Source organism: Mastigoproctus giganteus, chromosome 2 (assembly GCF_048544385.1).
Source record: "Mastigoproctus giganteus isolate SK-2022 chromosome 2, ASM4854438v1, whole genome shotgun sequence".
Taxonomy (NCBI): domain Eukaryota; kingdom Metazoa; phylum Arthropoda; class Arachnida; order Uropygi; family Thelyphonidae; genus Mastigoproctus; species Mastigoproctus giganteus.
The window spans coordinates 188,594,121-188,606,583 of record NC_143576.1 but is presented as its reverse complement, the minus strand read 5'-3'; the positions used below and the strand labels follow the sequence as shown (position 1 = coordinate 188,606,583).

Genomic DNA, 12,463 nt, shown 5'->3' with positions numbered 1-12,463 from the left:
GCATCCCATTTAGAATTTGCTGTTGGTAACATCATCAGTTGGTTCCGCTGCATAGAATTTAAAAACCGTCTGAGACCACCATAGTCACCTTTACGAAGGCAAAAACTCTTCCCTTTACTCCTGATGATAGTTACCTCTCTGAGTAAATCGCACATCAGCACACTGTGATCACTGCTACCTAGTAGTTCCTTTATGTGCAGATTCTTAATGCATGAAGAATCACTACTGATAACCAGATCAAGGGTATTACCCCCTCTAGTTGCCTCCCGGACATGCTGCTGTAGAAAACAATCATCCAATAAAAACACAAAAGCCTTGTTAGTGTGTGAGTGACCAACCCACAAGTTCCAGTCAATATCTGAGAAATTAAAATTCCCCATTATAAAGACAATCTGATTTATCAGCCCACTCTATTTCTCTGTACAGGTGTTCATTATACTCATCAGAGTCATTAGGCCTATAACAGACTCCTGCTCTCAATTTTGCTTTCACAGTGCTTATGTCACACCAAACTGACTTGACACTGCACTGTCCACCCACGTCAAATGGCTGCACTTCCTTAGATTTTATGTGTTTCTTAACTAATAGCACAACCTCCCTTCTTATCATATCTATCCTTCCTGTAAACATTGTACTCCCCAAATTCCAATTCTGCATTCCTTATATCTGTGTGACACCATGTCTCTGATATTCCAACAATATCTGCCTTTGATGTTTTGACCAACATCTCAAATTCATCAAATTTATTTACCAATCTGGCATTGGTGTGCACGCAAGTATACATGCACCTGTTCCTATTCTTAGCTACCCTAACATAGCCCATGTATTTACTTGTTACACGATGACTCCCAGCAGTCTCTGAAATCCCCTGCAACTTGTTTTCCAGGCTGCTGCTCTTTCCAGTAGAAGCAGTGCAAGAATCACGTTCACCTCTCCCAGTGGCTACTGTTAATCTATTAGTCTGTGTATCTCCCCAAGCTAACAATTTTCCTCCCCATATAACACTGCCTCAATAGCATCAGCAAATATTCTTGCACCCTTTCTATTTAAGTGTATCCTATCCCTGTAGAAGCAGTCTCTTCTGTTAACAAGCACAGACCAGGCTGAGAAAAATTCTACCCCAGGAGTCTTGCACAATCTGTCTAGGGCCGAATTGATTGACAAGGCTCTCATCATATACTCCCTCCTATCGTGTCTGGGCAGAATTGCAGACACTTTCAAATTCAACTCTAACTCTTAGCTTTTTTTCAAAACAAGGGATGAGTCCATAAACATTATGGACTCATCCTTTGTCAGGATTATAAATAATTGACAAATTTCTGACTGAAACACAATTGTAGGTGTTCTGGAGAGCATATTTCTCCTAATTGAAACACAAAATGATAACAACAAATGACAGCATGATCCAGTTTACATACATTATAATATAAATGATTTTGTATTTTCATTTTTATTTATAATAAGTGGCTGATAACAATAACAAGTGATAACACTATCTGGTATTCACTGTACAAACTGGAAAATGTAGTAAAATACAGTAGAACATTAAATGTTTTTATTTCATAGTACCACAATTTTTGATAATATTACAGCAACATCCACAACTATTGTATTTTTTTTGAGCGTGGCAGAAAGGCATTATTCCATATTATTCTGTTAAAGCAAGAGTTTACTGTTCTTTTATACAGCCAGTGTTTAAAAGTAATGACTTCAATAATAGGCTATTATTCTGTTATGAAATATGAGACACTGCTATAACAGTTTGTTTTGAAGCTTATAGTCTCTCAAACAGCAGAATAACCTTTACTGCTATTATTTGTTTGTAAGTAGTGCTTCTTAAGGCAACATATGGTACAGGAAGTTTGATGTATGCCGAATATTTACTCAAGGTGCATGAAATCCTACTGGCCACAAAATATATAAGTAAGACGAATATAATTAAGTAAGAAAAATAAAAAAATAAAAAATGAATATCATATCTGCATACGAGATGCTCTCTTGCAAACACAAAAGTAAGTTACTTGCCTTCTTCTGGTGGTTGTTTGTTCCTGTTTATTTGTTCAATTTGTTCTAAGGTTACATCATCATTATTAAATAGTCCACCATGCATTACCTAAAAAATTATAATATATAAATTATAAAAATTTCACAAAGTTTTTATGAAGTTAAATTCCAAAGGCATATGTATCACATGTAAAAAAAAAAACACACAAACATTCTCTTTTTTTTTTCTTTTTTTTTTGATTTCATCATAAGAACCAGTTAGAAAAAATCATGAACTCAAAACAATATTTTATAAACTATATGAAAATGCATTGAGTAACTTTTAAAAATGATAATTTTTTTTGTATTTGCTCGATTCCTAAAAAAATACAAAATCTGCTTTGGTCCTGCTCCAGAAGTTGGCAATGAATCAGTTCAAACAGGTATTTTATTTTTATTCCACTATCCATTTTCAGTTTTTTTCCAGTTAGAAAAAAAAAACAAACTCAAAACAATATTTTATAAACTATATGAAAATGCATTGGGTAACTTTTAAAAATGATAATTTTTTTTTGCATTTGCTCTGATTCATAAAAAATACAAAACCTGCTTCAGAAGTTGGCAATGAATCAGTTCAAACAGGTATTTTAATTTCACTATCACTTTCCATTTTCAGTCTTTTTTTTTTTTATTTAACCAAATAAACTTTCATTATAACAGCAATATTTTTAAATAACTTAAATTATTCATGTGTCAAGCAAAAATAAAATATTTAAAATTTGAATAAATTTTACTCTGCTAGTTTTTTGCAAAACAAAATTAAATAAAACTGAAAAGTCTAGGACTAGAACATGATTTATATGTTATTCGTGCAGAATCAAAAGATTTGCGAGGCTCTGGACAAAAATAATTTCCAGGGTTCTTAAATATTTTTTGATTTATTATTAATTTTTATAACTTATTTCTGCTTTGTAAATATATTTGGGTCATTCTTTCATGAATTATATACTTATATTCTCAACAAAGTGCAAACCTCATAAAGCATAAGGTCTTGGGTGAACACTAGTTGCTAATGCCAAATCTGGCTCAGTTGTTCAGATTTTTGGCTAGCGCAGATTCTATGAATAATAAAAATAAAAAAAAAACTTTTTATATGTAGATTTTAGAAATGAATGGAAATGTTAATATCTATTAATTTATAGAAAATCATATAGATAGTTATTGTGTTACAAAACAACTTCACAATATCATATGTTATAGTAATGATACTATTTTGCACACTTGTTTTGCTTTTTTTTAGTTTACTGCATGTTAAAATGAGGCCTTAGTGCATTACTCAATATGTGTTAGTAAATTCTTGCAGTCAGAGCACTACTTAATATGCATTAAAAAATTCTTACCTTCTGGCATCTCTCATATTGCAAAAATATTTAATTTCTGGGTATGTCTACTCTCAAATGGTGCTGTTTGAATATCACTCTCTACTGAGAATAAGTAATAGCAGTCTTCTCTGTTTGGGAAGTATTGCTTTACTGTGTAACTAGTGAAGAATTTTGCAATATGAGATGTTACAGTAATGATGCTATTTTACAAACTTGTTATGCATCTTTGAGTTTATTGCACATTAAACATGATACCTTAGCGCACTACTAAATACACCTTCCATTTGAATAACAACTGTCAATATAGATTCAACAAATACTGATCCAGAATATCTTGATTTGGCCCCTCATCCTTGGCCAAATTCCACAGAAAAGTTTAAAGAAACTTAGTGGTTCCTCTTGTTGTTTCTAAGGCTTTCAATCATGTCTGGAATAAAAGTTATTCTGAAAAAAAAAAAAAAAAAAAAAAGCTTCCACTTTATGGTCTGCTTTATGCTTTTTTTCAACTGGATAGCCAGCTTTCTCTCCAACCACTTAACACATGTGCTGGCTCTTGTATCTTCTAATTTATCAGCTACTTCTGGAGTTCTCCAGGGTTCTGTTCTTACACCTTGTTTTTTTCCATGGTCTTCCACAGTTTCACTGATCATAGCAAATTATATTCCTCTTCAAGTTCAATACATCCCACTTGCACAAACAGCTATAATCAAATATCTGCAGTTAAGAGAAGAAAATTTAGTTAACTTCAATCTGAAAGATTCTAATCCTGTCTTATTTCTCACAAAAATGAGAATGTCATTCCATGTTCACCTTCAATGATATTAGACGTCTAGGCAAGATCACATTTTTACAGGGGACAGTACAGACTTTTAATCTTTCTTAGAATAAACATATCACAAACTTAAAATTTAAAAAAGTAGGTTCTCTCATTTTTCACACTTGCCATTTCTTTTCTTCCATACAGTTACTGATTCTATACAAATCAGAAGTCTGAATTCTTTCAGGTGTCTGTACAAAGAAATTTTCAAGAGATTTTGAAGAATGAATATATACTTTTTTTCTTACACAGGAAAGTTTTTTGGGGACTCTGGTCATCAAGAAAGATATACAGCTGCTGCACATCACTTGTTAACACTGTCACAGGATCAACTCTAGCACACTGCCAACAAGACTTGAAATGTTTCACGAAACATTAAACTGCTAAGCAAGCACATCACTGTATTATTGTTGATAACCAGTCTCCTCAAAAAAAAAAACAAAAAAAAAAAAAACACCACCCCTTTACGAGTATTTTCACTTTAGCTAATTTTTGAAATGAAGGTATAAAACCCAAAAATGATTACATACTTGATACTTGATTACAGAGGCCTAATAAATACTTGATTACAGAGGCCTGAGTCCCGTTTCCACACAATTTTTCTGCTACTTCCAGGTTCCTGAGTGTGAGATGTGTTTTATATGATAAAACTGCTTAAGTTGTGAATATGACTCTATAACACTTCTAATTTATATTTAATATTTTTTGGTGTTAAACTTCACTGATATATATCATTGATATTGTTGAAAAAAAACATTATGGGGAATCCTCTTGTCTCAAAACTTTACTAGACATGTTGGACAGACAACTTGTGTGATCGAGTCCAGTTAATTCATAAAATCGGACAAACACTAAACTATTGTGATTTTCTCTTGTAGAGAATCTGTGTCCTCATTTTGAATTTAACCAAACAGAAATAGAATAATAAATAGGAATTTATAAATATTAAAATTTTGAAATATTATATTTTAAGTCAGGAAATCTCTTACCTGGGATATTTTTCAGGAATAATTGCATCCATTTAAGATGTAATTAGAATTGATGGAAATTGTTTCAAAGGCCTGTTTAAAGATGGAAGAACCATGCAACAAAACAAAGGAATAAAAACAAGCTTTAACCCTAAATCCATGCATGGCAAATAATTGAAAGTATAATGGGAGGAGATTACCCGAAGCTTGATGGGGGCTTTTCATTTATACTATCTTCAAAGAGGGATTCCTACTTTGGAACAGTACAAATGGCTGTACAACACCACTTCTGCTATAGTGAGAATCTTCTACCATGAATGTCCATTATGACACAATTGGAAAGCATGTGAACACTCAGTCATATTGTAGACACGTCCATTTTATAACTTGCCCGCCTTATGAACTGTGATTGTACCTGATATAATTCAGTTTTTTATCTGGGACCAGTGCCTTATTGCTCAAGGAATTTTAAAGCCTTTTCACTGTCTTTTATAACTTTTTTTTTAAAAAATTAAATGCAGAAATAATCAGGCATTTTAGTCTTCTGCACTAGTAATTCACTTTATCAAGAGACGGCACTACTTGTCTTTCAGCTACTAGTCTTTTAGCAAAATGGTTACGACATTTTTCTGTGAATTATTGAAGCTTGTTATATATAAGAGAATTGTGTATACATAACCCGCAAATACACATACAGAATTGTAAGGAGTTTATTGTTATTGGTGGAGGACCACTTTTTATACAGCACTGTTTTTGTTATCTTTCTTTGTTATATATTACATTTATAAGTGCATTTATAATATAGTTCCTGAGGGACATCCACATATGCACCGAATCACATTTAGCAAAGAGATCTTCTCTACGTTAAAAACGCTATTTTAATACTGTGTTTCTCCTAAAAAAAATGCATTCTATCAGTGTTGGAAAAATAGAGAAAAGACAAATCTTAAAGATACTCATGGTCGTGGCAAGAAAACAGCAAATTGTCTTTCAAGCATTTCTCAGACGACTCGGTGATGTCATTCCATTGCTCTTAGTATATTTAAGGAGTTAGTGTACAATTTCTCTAGCAAACGCTGCACTATTAAAATGGTGATTTTATTTGAATGCAGTGAAAATTTTTCGTTTCATCGGATGTCTTTGTGTATACTGGACAACCAAACACATGCATATTTATATATACAGTGAAACTTCTCCTAACGGACATCTCTCTACAACGGACATTTTCAAATTCCCCAACTCACCTCTATTGGTTTTAACGTGTTTGCAGCTTCTGTCTAGCGGACATTCTCTGTAATGGACGCGGACAGGCAATCTGCACTGTTTCGTTTAGATTAGCACTTAATTTGATCTCCCCATAGCGGACAGCGGGAGAGCTCACGGCCCTTTTTCTAGGAACTTTTCTTCCACATATTGCCTCAATCTATTTTCTATTTCCGATTCTCTGTTCTAAACCCTTTTTCAAGAATTTTTAAGGCACGTGTAAAACTTCTGATGAATTCGGTGTTTGCAGGGGGCCGGGTAAATTTGGTCGGCCTTTCGTCTTTTGAGTTTCAGTTTTCAGTTTTGTTCAGTGTCTTGTGAAGTACACAATGTCTTCTCGTAAACATTTAACTTTAAAAGATAAAGTCAAACTCATTAATGCGTATGATAGGCAAAAAAATAGTGTTCGCACTCTCGCTGCAAAATTCAAAATCGGGAAGACGCAGGTAAGCGACATCCTAAAGGAAAAAAAATGAACTGCTCAAACAATTTTGGCAACACGGAAATGATCAGGTTCAAAAATCATTCCCGAAAACTGTTGGACTTCAAATTGACAATGTTACGTATGAGTGGTTTTGTCATGCACATGCTAAAAAAATTCCCATTAATGGGCCTATTATTAGGGAAAAGGCTTTGGAGGTTGCGAAATCTATGGGAGTAAATGAGTTCAAAGCTTCTGTGGGATGGCTAGACAAGTTCAAAACTCAGCATAAAATTTCTTGGAAAACCGTAAGTGGTGAAGGTGGATCTGTTGATACTTGGGTTGTAACAGAGTGGACCGTCAAATTGGAAGATTTACGTCGTGATTTTGAAGCTAAGGATATTTACAACTGTGACGAAACAGGGTTGTTTTTTAAAGCTCTTCCTGAAGAAACAATGAGTCTAAAAAATGAAAAGTGCCAGCCGGAAAAATTTCTAAGGAACGCTTGACTGTACAAATATGCTGAGAGACTTTGAACAACCTCTTGTTATAGGAAAACTACAAAATCCTCGTTGTTTCAAGGGCATAAAGTTGAATCTTTTGAATGTTGACTGGAAGTCTAATAAAAAAGCGTGGATGACACGAGATATCATGAGCGAATGGATAAGTCACTTTAACCAAAACATGATTCGTCAAAACAGAAAAATTATTCTTTTCATGGATAATGCTGCATCTCACCCGCACATTGAATTGTCCAACATTCAAATCGTTTTTCTGCCACCAAACACATCTGCAGAGTGTCAGCCCTTGGATCAAGGGATAATAAAAAATTTTAAACTTCACTACAGAAAACGTGTTTTAAGACATCTCATTGCAAACATGAACGATGTAACATGTGCGAGTGACTTGCAAAGAAAATCAGCATCCTAGATGCGATTCAATGGATTTCCTCTTCAGTAAACACAATTAGAAAACAAACTGTCGTGAACTGTTTTGTAAAGTCTGGCTTCTCAAACGCAAAAATTGAAGTTGTGAACAGCAATGTGGAGCACCAAGAAGAACAAAAACTTCAACATCTATTGATAATGTACGATACTTCAGCTACAAGTGACCCTGGCTACAAAGATATAGACTCGAACCTCACTACAGAAGATGGTGCTCTAGATATCAACGACATTATCATCGATATTTTTCAAGAAGTTCCTCATGAGGATGAAGAAATGGAAGGAGGTCATTCTGTCGAAGAACATATTAAAGACGAACCACCGATGAAAATAGAAGAAGTGCTCATACAAATCAATCGTTTAAAAATGTTTTTCGCCGCTGAAGAAGATACTGAAGGACTTTCGATGGTTTCTTCACTCCAAACAAATGTTTAAAACAAAATTATCAGCCGGAGGAAGGTGCAGAAGAAAATAAGTGATTACTGTATGTATTTTTCTTAAGATAAAGTCATAATATACATAGCACAATTGTATGTATATTATTTACAAAAATATTGTTCAAAATCTGTATATATTTTAATTTAATTTTACATTAAACGTTTATTCTTTCATTTTTTTTTTCTCCCTCAGACTTCTTGTTAGCGGACACTTCTCTCTAACGGACAGATTTTCATTCCCCATGGCTGTCCGTTAAAGGGAAGTTTCACTGTAATATGTTCTTGTTTTTCTCTTGGAATATTTTTGTAAACACTTTATGGCAATAAAAAGTTTGTAATTGTGAAAAAGAAAAAAAAAAAAAAAAAAATGTCCCCTTTGAAGATGGTATAAAATAATCTCCCCCATCAAACTTCGAGTAATCTTCTCCCATTATACTTTCAATTATTCAAGAGCATGGATTTAGGGTTAAAGCTTGTTTTTATTCCTTTGTCTTGTTGCATGGTTCTTCCATCTTTAAACAGGTCTTTGAAACAATTTCCATCTACTCTGATTACATCTTACATGGATGTAGTTATTCCTAAAAAATATCCCAGGTAAGAGATTTCCTGACATAAAATGTAATATTTCAAAATTTTAATATTTTTTAATATTTCTAAATTCCTATTTATTATTCTATTTGTATTTGGTTAAATTCAAAACACTGATTTAAATTCAAAATGAGGACACAGATTCTCTACAAGAGATAATCACAATAGTTGAGCGTTTGTCCGATTTTACAAATATTAGCAGGTCTCGATCACACAAGTTGTCTGTCCAACATGATATATGTCCTTTTGGGCAATTTTGATATTGTGCATAAATGCCAATAAAAAAGTTTTGCTCCATAAATTAAAATTTTTTTCCATAATATTTTAAAAAAATAATCATTTCCAGAGGGTGACAACCATGTGGTCAGCTCTTGACAGTTTAGTTTCAGTGAGCTTCATAATGGAATATTTATGTCTGTCCAACATGATATAGGTCATACGTCCTTTTGGGCATTTTTGATATTGTGCATAAATGCCAATAAAAAAGTTTTGCTCTATAAATTAAAATTTTTTTCCATAATATTTTAAAAAAATAATCATTTTCAGAGGGTAACAACCATGTGGTCAGCTCTTGACAGTTTAGTTTCAGTGAGCTTCATAAAGGAGTATGATTACAGCATTATACTAACCACTTTTTTATTGTTTAATATATGATCTTTAGAGTACTTTAAACAGTAACCACTCAGACCTGTTTGCTAGATTATAATGCCTGTAATCCTGAATTTTTGCTGTTGAATTGCTTCCATTCTAAGAGTAACTTCACAATCAGAGCATGCTCTGGTAAGGTGAAATGCACTGTGCTCCTAACATTATGGAATCCTCATATTCATGTTTAACATTGACATATAACATAATGTAAGGAAAAAAGCTAATATAGAATCAGTAACACAGACAAAACAAAAAAATAATAATAAGTAAAATTAAATTAAAAAACTTTGCTGTTACCTGTCCATCTCCATAATTTGTCTAATCGTTCCTTAAATTTATTTAAACTACCTACTTCTAAAATATTAGATGGAAGTTTGTTCCAACAATCAACTACCAAGTTGTCAGAAGGCAAACTTCCACATATCTATCCTGTGACCATCCTTCTTCAATTTCAATTTATGCCCCCTCAGGTGCATAATCCGAGCAAAAGTAAGAATGCCATCAACATTTAACCTAATCAATTCATTTGAAGCCTTAAACACCTTAATCATATCTCCTTGCGGGTACTAATTTCCAGATGTCACAATTTGCAGAACTGAAATGTTATTAGGTAAGACTACCTACCCTTTTGTACACTAATATCACTGCTCTTCTCTGCACCCATTCCAACAGATCTGCATCCTTCCTCTAAGATGAAAATTCTAGACCTGTATGCAGTACTCAAGACGTGGCCTAACATTGCCTTATACAGTGAGATAATCACCTCCTTATCCCCACTGCCAAAATTCCTGTATATCACTGAAAAAACCACATGAACTGTCTCATAGCAGTCCTAAAGACTGGTCACTTTGTAAAATACGTGGTAACTATGTGAATGCACTGTGATTTGCTCAAAATAAAACATTGTCTTGGTCTTAATTTAGGTGGTACTTGTGTCCTGTCTGAATGTGTGATGATGGATGAAACAAGGTAAATGAATGCGTGAATATTGTGTACTGTTATAAACCAGTCTGTCCCTAAATATTAAAAAAAAAAATTGTGTAGTTAGTATGTGTTGTTCTAGCAGGCTCCCATCCAGATTGGACTGCAGTGGGGGACAACCTATGTGGAACTCTCCCTCAGTGTGATCTTTGCCGAACATAGGGCTAGGATCCCCCCCCCCCAAGTGGATGATGGCCTTCTTCCACAGGGGTGTCCCTCTATTCCTTTAATTTCCTACTTCCTGGTGGACAGCTTTTTGTGTCACCCAGCCAAACCTTGCTCTGCTCTCTCTCCCCTTTCATGACATCCCCTTGAGTTTTTTTTTTTTTTTTTTTACACTGTGGCCCTCCCTGGCAAGCTTAGGGGTAGTCCAGGGATCACCCCAGCCAGAGTCTTTCTCCTACTTTATACAGCTGCCTCCCCAAATCAGTAGATGGAAACACAGGGTCCCAATAGGAGCCCTTGCCAGATAAATGCCAGAGGAACAACAGATCAACATAGCCCCACAGTACACTATGCAAACTAACGCAAATGGGAAATAAAGGTTTGTGTGTACGCTATCTCTGGCATTTACAATTTATACTGCATCACAAAGCATACTTTTCAGTTTGTAGGGAGAACCCCCGGTGCCACGAGACAAGAAATATCCTAGAAGCCCGTCTAAACTGCTCTGACAGAGAACTTCATGCCTGACTGCACAATTACCCACAGGTCTTTTTTATTCTCTACTACCTTGAGTGGACATATGTTTTTGTAAGGGGTGGCTCCTAGAATGTGAGTTCATCTCTGCCTTGTATCTCTGTGAAGAACAGTACTGTAAAAGGGCCAGAAATATGGGAAATATAGGTTTGTGTGTATTATGTATGTATGTATGTGTTCTGTTCTGGCCACTTGGGTACCCAGAAGCATCAATCACCTGGATACTTGTCCACACCACAGGAAGGTGGGCCAGTTCCAATGGAGCAAGTACTGTCTCAATATGAGACTTCAACCCACCTGATGTTGCCAAAAGGTGGGCCAGTTTCTCTGGAGGCCTACTCCAGAGAGAGAGAGAGAGAGAGAGAGAGAGAGAGAGAGAGAGAGAGAGAGAGAGAGAGAGAGAGAGAGAGAGAGAGAGAGAGAGAGAGAAGAATTTCCCTTGGTGCAAAAAAAAAAAAAGAGAGAGCCGGCCAGATCACTGGTGCCCAGTGACAGCCCAAGTGCCGGTACAGAGTGCACATAAAGTAAAAAAAAAAAAAAAAAAAAAATTTTAATCTCACACCCCAGCTACCATGAAGCAGTGAATAGGAAGAGATCAGCTGGAGTGCCAGCAGAAAGAGAGAGTGGTTTCCATCCCACGCGGGACAGAGTGAAAAAGAAGAAAGTGGGTCAAGGCTGCTCCCAGTTCCAGGGCAGGCCCCAAAACCAGTGCAGAATGTGGGTTAGAGGGGGAAAAAAAAATTTGAAGTGGAGTAACAGTCAGAAGTAGTGACTTTCAGTTGGCAGTGGCATTGTTAATGGTAGGAATTTCCACGTCGGTGATTGGTGATCACTGTCCTCCTCCAGGCAAATACCTCAGCTGCAAAGGTCTGGAAGGCTTCGAGGTTGTTCTGGGTACATATCAGTTGATGCAGATCTGCTGGGGCCTTGGATCTTGTTCTGGAGACAGTTTCTGATGCTGTGGTAATGTACACACTCCAAAAGCATGTTTCCAGCTTTCACTTTATCTGTAGTTCCAACTTCTCAGCCCATCTGCATAAATTTTCTAGATCTTGTTCCAATAGCACACCCCTATTACGGTTATTAACCACTGCACCAACCATCATATCACCTGCGAACTTGGGCATTAAGTGTGACATACCTTCATCAGTATTATTAATAAATATTGAAAACAATGTGGGGCCCAGCACTAAACCCTGGATGACTCCACAAATAACCTTAGTCCAAGAAGAACAATCAATGCCCACTGATAACTACTCTATCTTCTCCCAGTAATCTATCCTTTATTAACAGCAGTAACTTGTTCCTAATGCCGCACTGCTCCAATTTGTA

At 35.2% G+C, this 12,463-nt stretch overlaps 1 protein-coding gene across 1 annotated transcript in view; it reads right to left on the bottom strand.

Annotated features, from left to right (window-relative positions):
• PpD3 (protein phosphatase D3) overlaps positions 1-12,463 on the bottom strand; it is a 246,514-nt gene that overhangs the window by 44,211 nt on the left and 189,840 nt on the right. Inside the window, exon 11 of the mRNA XM_090368865.1 lies at positions 2,026-2,113. Coding sequence (XP_090224991.1) covers positions 2,026-2,113 — 88 coding nt within the window. The remainder of the gene's footprint in view (positions 1-2,025; positions 2,114-12,463) is intronic.